The following is a 16,226-nucleotide window of genomic DNA, read 5'->3' as shown; positions in this document are numbered from 1 at the left end:
TATGGGGTATTACTAGCCGGGGGGGTGTATTATAGGATATTACTAGCCGGGGGGGTGTATTATGGGGTATTACTAGCCGGGGGGGTGTATTATGGGGTATTACTAGCCGGGGAGGTGTATTATAGGATAATACTAGCCGGGGAGGTGTATTATAGGATATTACTAGCCGGGGGGGTGTATTATGGGGTATTACTAGCCGGGGGGGTGTATTATGGGGTATTACTTGCCGGGGAGGTGTATTATAGGATAATACTAGCCGGGGAGGTGTATTATAGGATATTACTAGCCGGGGAGGTGTATTATAGGATATTACTAGCCGGGGAGGTGTATTATAGGATATTACTAGCCGAGGAGGTGTATTATAGGATATTACTAGCCGGGGAGGTGTATTATAGGATATTACTAGCCGGGGAGGTGTATTATAGGATATTACTAGCCGGGGAGGTGTATTATAGGATAATACTAGCCGGGGAGGTGTATTATAGGATATTACTAGCCGGGGAGGTGTATTATAGGATAATAGTAGCCGGGGAGGTGTATTATAGGATATTACTAGCCGGGGGGGTGTATTATAGGATATTACTAGCCGGGGAGGTGTATTATAGGATATTAGTAGCCGGGGAGGTGTATTATAGGATATTACTAGCCGAGGAGGTGTATTATAGGATATTACTAGCCGGGGAGGTGTATTATAGGATATTACTAGCCGGGGAGGTGTATTATAGGATATTAGTAGCCGGGGAGGTGTATTATAGGATATTACTAGCCGGGGAGGTGTATTATAGGATATTACTAGCCGGGGAGGTGTATTATAGGATATTACTAGCCGGGGAGGTGTATTATAGGATATTAGTAGCCGGTGGGGGTGTATTATGGGGTATTACTAGCCGGGGAGGTGTATTATGGGGTATTACTAGCCGGGGGGGTGTATTATAGGATATTACTAGCCGGGGGGGTGTATTATAGGATATTACTAGCCGGGGAGGTGTATTATAGGATATTACTAGCCGGGGAGGTGTATTATAGGATATTACTAGCCGGGGAGGTGTATTATAGGATATTACTAGCCGGGGGGGTGTATTATAGGATATTACTAGCCGGGGAGGTGTATTATAGGATAATAGTAACCGGGGAGGTGTATTATGGGGTATTACTAGCCGGGGGGGTGTATTATAGGATATTACTAGCCGGGGGGGTGTATTATGGGGTATTACTAGCCGGGGGGGTGTATTATGGGGTATTACTAGCCGGGGAGGTGTATTATAGGATAATACTAGCCGGGGAGGTGTATTATAGGATATTACTAGCCGGGGGGGTGTATTATGGGGTATTACTAGCCGGGGGGGTGTATTATGGGGTATTACTTGCCGGGGAGGTGTATTATAGGATAATACTAGCCGGGGAGGTGTATTATAGGATATTACTAGCCGGGGAGGTGTATTATAGGATATTACTAGCCGGGGAGGTGTATTATAGGATATTACTAGCCGAGGAGGTGTATTATAGGATATTACTAGCCGGGGAGGTGTATTATAGGATATTACTAGCCGGGGGGGTGTATTATGGGGTATTACTAGCCGGGGGGGTGTATTATGGGGTATTACTAGCCGGGGAGGTGTATTATAGGATAATACTAGCCGGGGAGGTGTATTATAGGATATTACTAGCCGGGGGGGTGTATTATGGGGTATTACTAGCCGGGGGGGTGTATTATGGGGTATTACTAGCCGGGGAGGTGTATTATAGGATAATACTAGCCGGGGAGGTGTATTATAGGATATTACTAGCCGGGGAGGTGTATTATAGGATATTACTAGCCGGGGAGGTGTATTATAGGATATTACTAGCCGAGGAGGTGTATTATAGGATATTACTAGCCGGGGAGGTGTATTATAGGATATTACTAGCCGGGGAGGGTGTATTAGCCGGGGAGGTGTGGGATATTACTAGCCGGGGAGGTGTATTATAGGATATTACTAGCCGGGGAGGTGTATTATAGGATATTACTAGCCGGGGAGGTGTATTATAGGATATTACTAGCCGGGGAGGTGTATTATAGGATATTACTAGCCGGGGAGGTGTATTATAGGATATTACTAGCCGGGGAGGTGTATTATAGGATATTACTAGCCGGGGAGGTGTATTATAGGATATTACTAGCCGGGGAGGTGTATTATAGGATAATACTAGCCGGGGAGGTGTATTATAGGATATTACTAGCCGGGGAGGTGTATTATAGGATAATACTAGCCGGGGAGGTGTATTATAGGATATTACTAGCCGGGGAGGTGTATTATAGGATATTACTAGCCGGGGAGGTGTATTATAGGATATTAGTAGCCGGGGAGGTGTATTATAGGATATTACGGGGAGGTGTATTATAGGATATTACTAGCCGGGGAGGTGTATTATAGGATATTAGCCGGGGAGGTGTATTATAGGATATTACTAGCCGGGGAGGTGTATTATAGGATATTACTAGCCGGGGAGGTGTATTATAGGATATTACTAGCCGGGGAGGTGTATTATAGGATATTACTAGCCGGGGAGGTGTATTATAGGATATTACTAGCCGGGGAGGTGTATTATAGGATATTACTAGCCGGGGAGGTGTATTATAGGATATTACTAGCCGGGGGGGTGTATTATGGTATTATAGGTATTACTAGCCGGGGAGGTGTATTATAGGATATTACTAGCCGGGGAGGTGTATTATAGGATATTACTAGCCGGGGGAGGTGTATTATAGGATATTACTAGCCGGGGAGGTGTATTATAGGATATTACTAGCCGGGGAGGTGTATTATAGGATATTACTAGCCGGGGAGGTGTATTATAGGATATTACTAGCCGGGGGGGTGTATTATAGGATATTACTAGCCGGGGAGGTGTATTATAGGATATTACTAGCCGGGGAGGTGTATTATAGGATATTACTAGCCGGGGAGGTGTATTATAGGATATTACTAGCCGGGGAGGTGTATTATAGGATATTACTAGCCGGGGAGGTGTATTATAGGATATTACTAGCCGGGGAGGTGTATTATAGGATATTACTAGCCGGGGAGGTGTATTATAGGATATTACTAGCCCGGGGAGGTGTATTATAGGATATTACTAGCCGGGGAGGTGTATTATAGGATATTACTAGCCGGGGAGGTGTATTATAGGATATTACTAGCCGGGGAGGTGTATTATAGGATATTACTAGCCGGGGAGGTGTATTATAGGATATTACTAGCCGGGGGGGTGTATTATAGGATATTACTAGCCGGGGAGGTGTATTATAGGATATTACTAGCCGGGGAGGTGTATTATAGGATATTACTAGCCGGGGAGGTGTATTATAGGATATTACTAGCCGGGGAGGTGTATTATAGGATATTACTAGCCGGGGAGGTGTATTATAGGATATTACTAGCCGGGGAGGTGTATTATAGGATTATACTAGCCGGGGAGGATAATTACTAGCCGGGGAGGTGTATTACTAGCCGGGGAGGTGTATTATAGGATATTACTAGCCGGGGAGGTGTATTATAGGATATTACTAGCCGGGGAGGTGTATTATAGGATATTACTAGCCGGGGAGGTGTATTATAGGATATTACTAGCCGGGGAGGTGTATTATAGGATATTACTAGCCGGGGAGGTGTATTATAGGATATTACTAGCCGGGGAGGTGTATTATAGGATATTACTAGCCGGGGAGGTGTATTATAGGATATTACTAGCCGGGGAGGTGTATTATAGGATATTACTAGCCGGGGAGGTGTATTATAGGATATTACTAGCCGGGGAGGTGTATTATAGGATATTACTAGCCGGGGAGGTGTATTATAGGATATTACTAGCCGGGGAGGTGTATTATAGGATAATAGTAGCCGGGGAGGTGTATTATAGGATATTACTAGCCGGGGAGGTGTATTATAGGATAATAGTAGCCGGGGAGGTGTATTATAGGATATTACTAGCCGGGGGGGTGTATTATAGGATATTACTAGCCGGGGAGTTGTATTATAGGATATTAGTAGCCGGGGAGGTGTATTATAGGATATTACTAGCCGAGGAGGTGTATTATAGGATATTACTAGCCGGGGAGGTGTATTATAGGATATTACTAGCCGGGGAGGTGTATTATAGGATATTAGTAGCCGGGGAGGTGTATTATAGGATATTACTAGCCGGGGAGGTGTATTATAGGATATTACTAGCCGGGGAGGTGTATTATGGGATATTACTAGCCGGGGAGGTGTATTATGGGATATTACTAGCCGGGGAGGTGTATTATAGGATATTACTAGCCGGGGAGGTGTATTATAGGATATTACTAGCCGGGGAGGTGTATTATAGGATATTACTAGCCGGGGAGGTGTATTATAGGATATTACTAGCCGGGGAGGTGTATTATAGGATATTACTAGCCGGGGAGGTGTATTATAGGATATTACTAGCCGGGGAGGTGTATTATAGGATATTACTAGCCGGGGAGGTGTATTATAGGATATTACTAGCCGGGGGGGTGTATTATAGGATATTACTAGCCGGGGAGGTGTATCATAGGATAATACTAGCCGGGGAGGTGTATTATAGGATATTACTAGCCGGGGAGGTGTATTATAGGATATTACTAGCCGGGGAGGTGTATTATAGGATATTACTAGCCGGGGAGGTGTATTATAGGATATTACTAGCCGGGGAGGTGTATTATAGGATATTACTAGCCGGGGGGGTGTATTATGGGGTATTACTAGCCGGGGGGGTGTATTATAGGATAATACTAGCCGGGGAGGTGTATTATAGGATATTACTAGCCGGGGAGGTGTATTATGGGGTATTACTAGCCGGGGGGGTGTATTATAGGATATTACTAGCCGGGGAGGTGTATTATGGGGTATTACTAGCCGGGGAGGTGTATTATAGGATAATAGTAGCCGGGGAGGTGTATTATGGGGTATTACTAGCCGGGGGGGTGTATTATAGGATATTACTAGCCGGGGAGGTGTATTATAGGATATTACTAGCCGGGGAGGTGTATTATAGGATATTACTAGCCGGGGAGGTGTATTATGGGGTATTACTAGCCGGGGGGGTGTATTATAGGATATTACTAGCCGGGGAGGTGTATTATGGGGTATTACTAGCCGGGGGGGTGTATTATAGGGTATTACTAGCCGGGGAGGTGTATTATAGGATATACTAGCCTAGCCGGGGGGGTGTATTATGGGGTATTACTAGCCGGGGGGGTGTATTATAGGGTATTACTAGCCGGGGAGGTGTATTATAGGATAATACTAGCCGGGGAGGTGTATTATAGGATATTACTAGCCGGGGGGGTGTATTATAGGATATTACTAGCCGGGGAGGTGTATTATAGGATATTACTAGCCGAGGAGGTGTATTATAGGATATTACTAGCCGGGGAGGTGTATTATAGGATATTACTAGCCGGGGAGGTGTATTATGGGATATTACTAGCCGGGGAGGTGTATTATAGGATATTACTAGCCGGGGAGGTGTATTATAGGATATTACTAGCCGGGGAGGTGTATTATAGGATATTACTAGCCGGGGAGGTGTATTATAGGATATTACTAGCCGGGGAGGTGTATTATAGGATATTACTAGCCGGGGAGGTGTATTATAGGATATTACTAGCCGGGGAGGTGTATTATAGGATATTACTAGCCGGGGAGGTGTATTATAGGATAATAGTAGCCGGGGAGGTGTATTATAGGATATTACTAGCCGGGGAGGTGTATTATAGGATAATAGTAGCCGGGGAGGTGTATTATAGGATATTACTAGCCGGGGGGGTGTATTATAGGATATTACTAGCCGGGGAGGTGTATTATAGGATATTAGTAGCCGGGGAGGTGTATTATAGGATATTACTAGCCGAGGAGTTGTATTATAGGATATTACTAGCCGGGGAGGTGTATTATAGGATATTACTAGCCGGGGAGGTGTATTATAGGATATTAGTAGCCGGGGAGGTGTATTATAGGATATTACTAGCCGGGGAGGTGTATTATAGGATATTACTAGCCGGGGAGGTGTATTATAGGATATTACTAGCCGGGGAGGTGTATTATAGGATATTAGTAGCCGGGGGGGGTGTATTATGGGGTATTACTAGCCGGGGAGGTGTATTATGGGGTATTACTAGCCGGGGGGGTGTATTATAGGATATTACTAGCCGGGGGGGTGTATTATAGGATATTACTAGCCGGGGAGGTGTATTATAGGATATTACTAGCCGGGGAGGTGTATTATAGGATATTACTAGCCGGGGAGGTGTATTATAGGATATTACTAGCCGGGGGGGTGTATTATAGGATAATACTAGCCGGGGAGGTGTATTATAGGATATTACTAGCCGGGGAGGTGTATTATAGGATATTACTAGCCGGGGAGGTGTATTATAGGATATTACTAGCCGGGGAGGTGTATTATAGGATATTACTAGCCGGGGAGGTGTATTATGGGGTATTACTAGCCGGGGAGGTGTATTATAGGATATTACTAGCCGGGGAGGTGTATTATAGGATATTACTAGCCGGGGCGGGGGGGTGTATTATAGGATATTACTAGCCGGGGAGGTGTATTATAGGATATTACTAGCCGGGGAGGTGTATTATAGGATATTACTAGCCGGGGAGGTGTATTATAGGATATTACTAGCCGGGGAGGTGTATTATAGGATATTAGTAGCCGGGGGGGTGTATTATGGGGTATTACTAGCCGGGGAGGTGTATTATAGGATATTACTAGCCGAGGAGGTGTATTATAGGATATTACTAGCCGGGGAGGTGTATTATAGGATATTACTAGCCGGGGAGGTGTATTATAGGATATTACTAGCCGGGGAGGTGTATTATAGGATATTACTAGCCGGGGAGGTGTATTATAGGATAATACTAGCCGGGGAGGTGTATTATGGGGTATTACTAGCCGGGGAGGTGTATTATAGGATATTACTAGCCGGGGAGGTGTATTATAGGATATTACTAGCCGGGGAGGTGTATTATAGGATATTACTAGCCGGGGAGGTGTATTATAGGATATTACTAGCCGGGGAGGTGTATTATAGGATATTACTAGCCGGGGAGGTGTATTATAGGATATTACTAGCCGGGGAGGTGTATTATAGGATATTACTAGCCGGGGAGGTGTATTATAGGATAATACTAGCCGGGGAGGTGTATTATGGGGTATTACTAGCCGGGGAGGTGTATTATAGGATATTACTAGCCGGGGAGGTGTATTATAGGATATTACCTGCCGGGGGGGTGTATTATAGGATATTACTAGCCGGGGAGGTGTATTATAGGATATTAGTAGCTGGGGAGGTGTATTATAGGATATTACTAGCCGGGGCGGGGGGGTGTATTATAGGATATTAGTAGCCGGGGAGGTGTATTATAGGATATTACTAGCCGGGGCGGGGGGGTGTATTATAGGATATTAGTAGCTGGGGGGTGGTATATATTTTAGGATATTAGTATTTTTGTATAGTATTGAAGATCGTACGTTAGAAAATCAGGTGTGCTTTCATTCCTACATTATTGTTCAAATAGACACCTATCCTTCCCCTGGATTTTCTAGATTGTGCAGATCACAACCCGGAAGTATTAACACGACATACAAGGTATATTACGGCATGCTAGTTGTGTATTAAGTGGTGAGTAGGCTACAGTATGTATATCAGGCCATGCTGTTTTCAACTCTCTAGAGACAGCAGGAGTAGTAGAGATACCCTTAATGATCGGCTATGAAAAGCCAATTGACATTTACTCCTGAGGTGCTGACTTGCTGCACCCTCGACAACCACTGTGATTATTATTATTTGACCCTGCTGGTCATCTATGAACGTTTGAACATCTTGGCCCATGTTCTGTTATAATCTCCACCCGGCACAGCCAGAAGAGGACTGGCCACCCCTCATAGCCTGGTTCCTCTCCTGGTTTCTTCCTAGATTCTGGCCTTTCTAGGGAGTTTTTCCTAGCCACCGTGCTTCTACACCTGCATTGGTTTTAGGCTGGGTTTCTGTACAGCACTTTGTGACATCATCTGATGTAAGAAGGGCTTTATAAATATATCTGATTTGACGATATGTACATGGCATCAGACACGTACACCACATCACTATCGCAGTGTGATACCTATGCGACTCCCAATCACGGCCGGTTGTGATACAGTCTGGATTCGAGCCAGGGTGTCTGTAGTGACGCCTGTAGCACTGAGATACAGTGTCGTAGACCGCTGTGATACAGTGTCGTAGACCGCTGTGATACAGTGTCGTAGACCGCTGTGATACAGTGTCGTAGACCGCTGTGATACAGTGTCGTAGACCGCTGTGATACAGCCTGGAATGGAACCAGGGTCTGTAGTACTGAGATGCAGTGTCTTAGACCGCTGTGATACAGCCTGGAATGGAACCAGGGTCTGTACTACTGAGATGCAGTGTCTTAGACCGCTGTGATACAGCCTGGAATGGAACCAGGGTCTGTAGTACTGAGATGCAGTGTCTTAGACCGCTGTGATACAGCCTGGAATGGAACCAGGGTGTAGTACTGCGATGCAGTGTCTTAGACCGCTGTGATACAGCCTGGAATGGAACCAGGGTCTGTAGTACTGAGATGCAGTGTCTTAGACCGCTGTGCTACACCCTGGAATGGAACCAGGGTCTGTAGTACTGAGATGCAGTGTCTTAGACCGCTGTGATACACCCTGGAATGGAACCAGGGTCTGTAGTACTGAGATGCAGGGTCTTAGACCGCTGTAATACAGCCTGGAATGGAACCAGGGTCTGTAGTACTGAGATGCAGTGTCTTAGACCGCTGTGATACAGTCTGGAATGGAACCAGGGTCTGTAGTACTGAGATGCAGTGTCTTAGACCGCTGTGATACAACCTGGAATGGAACCAGGGTCTGTAGTACTGAGATGCAGTGTCTTAGACCGCTGTGATACAGCCTGGAATGGAACCAGGGTCTGTAGTACTGAGATGCAGGGTCTTAGACCGCTGTAATACAGCCTGGAATGGAACCAGGGTCTGTAGTACTGAGATGCAGTGTCTTAGACCGCTGTGATACAGCCTGGAATGGAACCAGGGTCTGTAGTACTGAGATGCAGTGTCTTAGACCGCTGTGATACAACCTGGAATGGAACCAGGGTCTGTAGTACTGAGATGCAGTGTCTTAGACCGCTGTGATACAGCCTGGAATGGAACCAGGGTCTGTAGTACTGAGATGCAGGGTCTTAGACCGCTGTAATACAGCCTGGAATGGAACCAGGGTCTGTAGTACTGAGATGCAGTGTCTTAGACCGCTGTGATACAGCCTGGAATGGAACCAGGGTCTGTAGTACTGAGATGCAGGGTCTTAGACCGCTGTGATACAACCTGGAATGGAACCAGGGTCTGTAGTACTGAGATGCAGTGTCTTATAGACCGCTGTGATACAGCCTGGAATGGAACCAGGGTCTGTAGTACTGAGATGCAGTGTCTTAGACCGCTGTGATACAGCCTGGAATGGAACCAGGGTCTGTAGTACTGAGATGCAGTGTCTTATAGACCGCTGTACCACTGCGCTGTAGGAACATCTGCTCTTTCCTTGACATAGACTGACCTATTATCCCTTATTGATGTCACTTGTTAAATCCATTTCAATCAGTGTAGCTGTCGGGGAAGAGACAGGTTAAAGAAGGATCATTGAGGCATGGATTGTGTATGTGTGCCATTCAGAGGGTGAATGGGCAATATAAAAGATTTAAGAGCCCTTGAACTGGGTATGGTAGTAGGTGCCAGGCACACTGGTTTGTGTCAAGAACTGCAATGCTGTTGGGTTTTTCACACGGAATAGATTCCCGTGTGTATCAAGAATCGACCACCACCCAGAGGACATCCAGACAACTTGACACAACTGTAGGAAGCATTGGAGTCAACATGGGCCAGCATCCCTGGGGAACGCTTTTGACACCTTGTAGAGTCCATGCCCCATTGAATTGATGCTGTTCTAATGTTTTGTCCACTCAGTGTAGTTAATTACTGGTGTGCGTGCAGTAGCCTATCACAGTGGAGTTAGTTACTGGTGTGCGTGCAGTAGCCTATCACACTGTAGTTAGTTACTGGTGTGCGTGCAGTAGCCTATCACACTGTAGTTAGTTACTGGTGTGCATGCAGTAGCCTATCACAGTGGAGTTAGTTACTGGTGTGCATGTAGGAGCCGAAGGTAAACGAGCAGTTCTGCACATCGAAGGGGAAGCTGAAGATTTCCAGGTTGCAGGCACTGACGAGGCGCAGCATCCTGTCCCAGCGGATGTGGCCTGTGTGGTTGACGTAGACGTAGGGGCATTGCTGTGACACGTCGTCGTCCACACTGAGAGACAGAGAGGGAGGCAAAGATGCATCAAAAATACCCTAAAGACCAATGTATCAACATAAAATGAACTCTAGCAAAGATTGTGTTTAGTTATAATATGTGAAATTTAAATGTACAAAAAATACATTTGCATGTAGCCCTTTTACAACAGTGTTTTCAATAAAGGTTACAGAACCTTTTGACTTGCTATGACTGCAGAAGTGACTAAAATGTAAAAATAATAATAATTTAAAAAAATGTACACTTGCAAAGTATCCTGGATATTATTTTAATGAGCTCGACCCCCTAATTTGGCCTTGTTAATTATTTATTTTTTTGGACTTCTGATACCGATGCAGAACATTTGGGGTGAGAGGGGGGCACAAAATTGTGAACTGCTATAAAAACAAATCTAATATGAAAGTTTTTTGCATTTTGCCAATAGAAAATACAGCCCTCTAAAGTATTTTAGAACAATATACACTACTGTTCAAAAGTTTTAGGTCATTTAGAAATAGCCTTGTTTTTGAAAGAAAAGCACATTTTTTTGTCCATTTAAAATAACATCAAATTATTCAGAAATACAGTGCAGACATTGTTAATGTTGTAAATGACTGTTGTAGCTGGAAACAGCTGATTTTTAATGGAATATCTACATAGGTGTACAGAGGCCCATTGTCAGCAAACATCAATCCTGTGTTCCAATGGCACGTTGTGTTAGCTAATCCAAGTTTATCATTTTAAAAGGCCAATTGATCATTAGAAAACACTTTTGCAATTATGTTAGCACAGCTGAAAACTGTTGTCCTGATTAAAGAAGCAATAAAACTGTCCTTCTTTAGACTAGCTGAGTATCTGGAGCATCAGCATTTGTGAATTCGATTACAGGCTCAAAATGGCCAGAAACAAAGAAGTTTCTTCTGAAACTCGTCAGTCTATTGTTGGTCTGAGAATTTTAAGGCTATGCCATGAGAAAAATTGCCAAGAAACTGAAGTTCTGGTACAACACTGTGTACTACTCCCTTCACAGAACAGTGCAAATTGGCTCTAACCAGAATAGAAAGAGGAGTGGGAGGCCCCGGTGCACAACTGAGCAAGAGGACAATTACATTAGTGTCTAGTTTGAGAAACAGACGCCTGTGATAGAGGAGAGAAGGACATGCGATAGAGGAGAGAAGGTCATGTGATAGAGGAAAGAAGGTCATGCGATAGAGGAGAGAAGGACATGCGATAGAGGAGAGAAGATCATGTGATAGAGGAGAGAAGAACATGCGATAGAGGAGAGAAGGAGGAGGTGATAATGGTTGGGGGGGTGGGGGGGGTTGGTTGACCCCATGTTTTATACAGGACATGAAGATAGGCGTATAGATGAGTAAAACAAAGTCCGTTTTCTTCGGACACTCACAACTCATACACGATGATGTCAGGCACCCAGAGCTCTTTGACTGGCAGAGAAATCCTGGTGACTCCGCCACAAGCATCAGAGTCCCAAACCAGGAACTGATGGTGCCAGTACTAAAAAGGACCCAGTAAAGAATTAGGCTCAGGGAAGCTTATACCACCACAAACTGTTGGCAAAATAAAATAGGAAGATATCTTGACATTCACCAATCTCAACCACAGGAAAGTAGTGAGGATCTGGGTCTTCTCATTCTGAAATAAGACCAAGCAAGAAAGCGGATAATTGTTAGTAACGAATTAATTGAATGAATGGAACCTATGCAAAGAGGAACATTGTGGCCTTACACTGTCCAACACTCACCACGCCCAGGACAGCATACAGGGTGAAGGAGATGTTTGTTATGGTGGGATTGCTCAGGTTGACTGCAGGTCTGAAGGATATGCGGTCAAACACAGTCTGCATCGACTCGTAGGTTGGACCGCTGTGGCCCTCTTTACAGGTCAAATCGCACTGGCATAAATATACTTAAGAGCATAGAGGAGAGACAGAGAGAGAGAGTGAGAGCGGCAGAGAGCAAAAGGAAAGAGAGAAAGAAAAAAAGAGACAGAAAGAGAGATGGTAGGAGGAGCCCATCCATAGGATTAAATGCTATAGTATCAATGGAACCTAATCAATAAAGACAAGGTTATTCATAAGTAAGGGACATTAGCAACCTCCAAACTTTCAAAACTGCCCAAACTCATATCATGCAACATGGTATACTACATTGTGTCAAGTTGGTCAAACCTCACCATTCAGCTAAAACTGTAGGCTACCATACATACCTACAGTATTTGTCAAAAGTGATAATTCTCAGTAATTTAAAACATTCAATTTCTCAAAAAGTCGTCATTCACGTTTGCAATAAGGTATTTTTAGAGGGACGTTTAAAAAAAAAATGTAACAAACAAACATTGACAGATTAACACCTTTCTGTTTACTCTGAACAAAACATTATACCTTAAAACAAACCAGAAAGATAAATGAAAAATACATTACTCACAGGGATAGAGGGAACCAATGTTAAATAGGTCACTTTTATGTAAATACATATGCGGAACATCTAAACTTACACTGAGTGGACAAAACATTAAGAACACCTTTCTAATATTGAGTGGCATCCTTCCCTTTTGCCCTCAGAACAGCCTCAGTTCATCAGAGCATGGGACTCTGCAAGGTGTCGAAAGCGTTCCACAGGGATGCTGGCCCATGTTGACTCCAATGCTTCCCACAATTGTGTCAAATTTTCTGGATGTCCTTTTTTTGGTGGTTGACCATTCTTGATACACACGGGAAACCCCAGCAGTGTTGCAGTTCCTGACACAAACCAGGCACTTAAATCTTTTGTCTTTCCCATTCACCTTCTGAATGGCACACATATGGAATCCATGTCTCAAGGCTTAATCCTACTTTAACCTGTCTCCTCCCCTTTATCTACACTGATTGAAGAGGATCTGACATCCAGAAGGGATCATAGCTTTCACCTTGGATTCACCAGATCAGCCTATGTCATGGAAAGAGCAGGTGTTCATATTATTTCCCTTGTGCATATTTCATTGGATTAATAAGCACCACTAGCACTTACCGATGCGATCAAATATATTGGCATTCAGGATGTTATTTAGAGATTTTGGGGGGTGTTTACACAATTATTTTTTTTGCACTGAACCCCCCCAAAAAAATGGCAAATCAAAAATGGCCTAAATTATTTTTAAAAAACTAATGAATTTATCTGCAGGCAATGATTCTCATTTACTGTGTAATGTATCACACTCGTAGTGCCTAAAAATAGCCCTTCAACCAGTTTTGAAAAGAAAAAAACAGAACTTTCCAGGTGAGAAATAACAAAAAAAAATAACTGAGTAGCCACAGCCTAGTTAGATAATTATATTTCTAGCAACACATGCTTAAAATGTTCAAAATAGTGTTAAAAACACATACAATAATTTACAACATAATACAACTTGAAATCTAACATGCAAATGAAGGATATTACCTGCCAATAGAAAGAAACCTGATGTAAGAATGAATCTCCATGGTTGTCCCATACTGTGCCCTGTTGGATGGTACTAGTTAACCAAATGTCCTGCACACACAGAGCTCGAACCAAACTGAGTGATTGACTTATAATGCAGACACACACACACACTGTGAGACCACAGCCCCTTTTCACACTACTGAGTCAAGCTGGGCCAAACTGAACCGTGCTGGAAAACATCTGAGCTAGCTAGTACAGCTTGTCTTGGGTCGGCACGATAGTGTGAAAAGGGACGCACACGCGGTCTCTAATCACAGTCTCATGATATCGGTCACACGAACACAACAGAGTTGTTTTTTTAACACCTGCAGTAACCACTCAGCCATTACATTTTTTCTTTAGTTCAATACATCTGTGCCTATGGGAGATAAACTGGCCTTGTAGAAGTCTTTGTAGCTTAATCACACCATAGGTTCTGATAATGGCACACATTTAATTGGATGTCAACTAACATCACTGGTCCTAAGGTACAGCTATACAACCAATCATAAGTAATAAGTATATCATTCAACAAGTCAGGACGCTCTCATCCGGGTCCCGGTACCAAATTGTCTGGAAAATATGTTCCAAAGATTAAGGAAAAGGATTAAGGTCCCTAATTATTATGATATAATGGAAAAATATTTAATGTGAAATTAAAGCAGCTGCTTGAATTAAATATGTTTCTATTATATCATGAAATAGTCCCTGCCATAATCTTTGGATCGAATTTTACACAACACACCTCTTTGGAAAAGATGGTGTTTGACCAAATACAATACTATTTATCTGTAAACAAATTGACAACAGACTTTCAGCACGGTTATAGAGAAGGGTACTCAATATGTACTGCATTAACATAAATCACTGATGATTGGTTGAAAGAAATTGATCATTTGAAGATTGTGGAAGCTGAACTGTTAGATGTCTGTGTAGCCTTTGACATTATTGACCATAACCTGTTGTTGAGAAAACATGTTTAATGGCTTTTCAACCTCTGCCATATTGTGGATTCAGAACTATCTATCTAATAGAACTCATAGGGTTTTCTTTAATGGAAGCCTCAGGGTAGGGTGTGGTGTACTGCAGGGCAGCTCTCTAGGCCCTCTACTCTTTTCTATTTTTTACCAATGACCTGCCACTGGCATTAAACAAAGCCTGCGTGCACATGTATGCTGATGATTCAACCATATACATGTCAGCAATCACAGCTAATGAAGTCAATGAAACCCTTAACAAGGAGTTTTTGAATGGGTGGCAAGTAACACACTGGAACTGAACATCTCTAAAACTAAGAGCATTGTATTTGGTACAAATCATTCCCTAAGTTCTAGACCTCAGCTGAATCTGGTAATGAACGGTCTGGCTGTCAAACAAGTTGAGGAGACTAAATTACTTGGTGTTACCTTAGATTAGAACATGTCATGGTCAAAACATATAGATTCAATGGTTGTAAAGATGGGGAGAGGGACAGTATGTTCATACTAAAGAGATGCTCTGCTTTTTTCACGCAAAACTCCAAAAAGTTCTGCAGGCTCTAGTTTTGTCTTGATTATTGTCCAATCATGTGGTCAAGTGCTGTGAAGAAAAACCTAGTTAAGCTGCAGCTGGCCCAAAACAGAGCGACACCTCTTGCTCTATACTGTAATCAGAGGGCTAACTTAAATACTATGAATGCCAGTCTCTCTTGGCTAATAGTTGAGGAGAGACAGACTGCATCACTTCTTCTTTTCAGAAGAAACAATAATGTGTTGAAAATTCCAAATAGTTTACATAGTCAACTTACATACATTTCTAACACATACACTTACCCCACCAGACATGCCACCAGGGGTCTTTCACAGTCCCCAAATCCAGAACAAAATCAAGAGAGCGTACAGTATTACATAGAGCCGTTATTGCATGGAACTCCCTTCCATCTCATATTACTCTAATGAACAGCAAACCTGGTTTTCCGGAACTGATAAAGCAACACCTCACGGACCAACGCCTCTCCCCTATCTTGACCTAGATATTTTGTGTATGTATTGACATGTAGGCTATGTGTGCCATTTTAAAATTCATTTAGTTCTGTCCTTGAGCATTTCTTGTCTATTAATGTTCTGTATTATGTGATGTCTCTTTTTTGTGTGGACCCCAGGAAGAGTAGCTGCTGCTTTTATAACAGCAAATGGGGATCCTAATAAAATCCCCCAAAACTAACTTCCTGTATGTCAACACTCTAATCAAACAAGGATGTGGTTTTTGGATGATCCCCCTACTTTGCATGTCATTGATCCGTGTCTTGCGTGACAGATCTTCATCTTCATCATCATTGATCCACCATCAACATTACAATCCAGAAAACGTCTCAGATGACCCCAATGAATTGTTGTTAGTAATGAAACAGTGGTTTTTGTGAAAGCATGT

At 43.3% G+C, this 16,226-nt stretch overlaps 1 protein-coding gene across 1 annotated transcript in view; it reads right to left on the bottom strand.

Moving 5' to 3' along the window:
* Positions 1-12,223, bottom strand: part of LOC139414952 (5-hydroxytryptamine receptor 3A-like) — a 34,662-nt gene extending 22,439 nt beyond the window's left edge. The window contains exons 1-4 of the mRNA XM_071162609.1: positions 12,122-12,223; positions 11,968-12,012; positions 11,765-11,874; positions 10,208-10,377 (exon numbers count right to left, since the gene is read on the bottom strand). Coding sequence (XP_071018710.1) covers positions 10,208-10,377; positions 11,765-11,874; positions 11,968-12,012; positions 12,122-12,223 — 427 coding nt within the window. The remainder of the gene's footprint in view (positions 1-10,207; positions 10,378-11,764; positions 11,875-11,967; positions 12,013-12,121) is intronic.
* Between the last annotated feature and the right edge of the window lie 4,003 nt (positions 12,224-16,226).

The sequence above is a fragment of the Oncorhynchus clarkii genome, chromosome 1 (assembly GCF_045791955.1).
Source record: "Oncorhynchus clarkii lewisi isolate Uvic-CL-2024 chromosome 1, UVic_Ocla_1.0, whole genome shotgun sequence".
NCBI lineage: Eukaryota > Metazoa > Chordata > Actinopteri > Salmoniformes > Salmonidae > Oncorhynchus > Oncorhynchus clarkii.
This window is presented reverse-complemented; position numbering and strand designations above follow the sequence as displayed.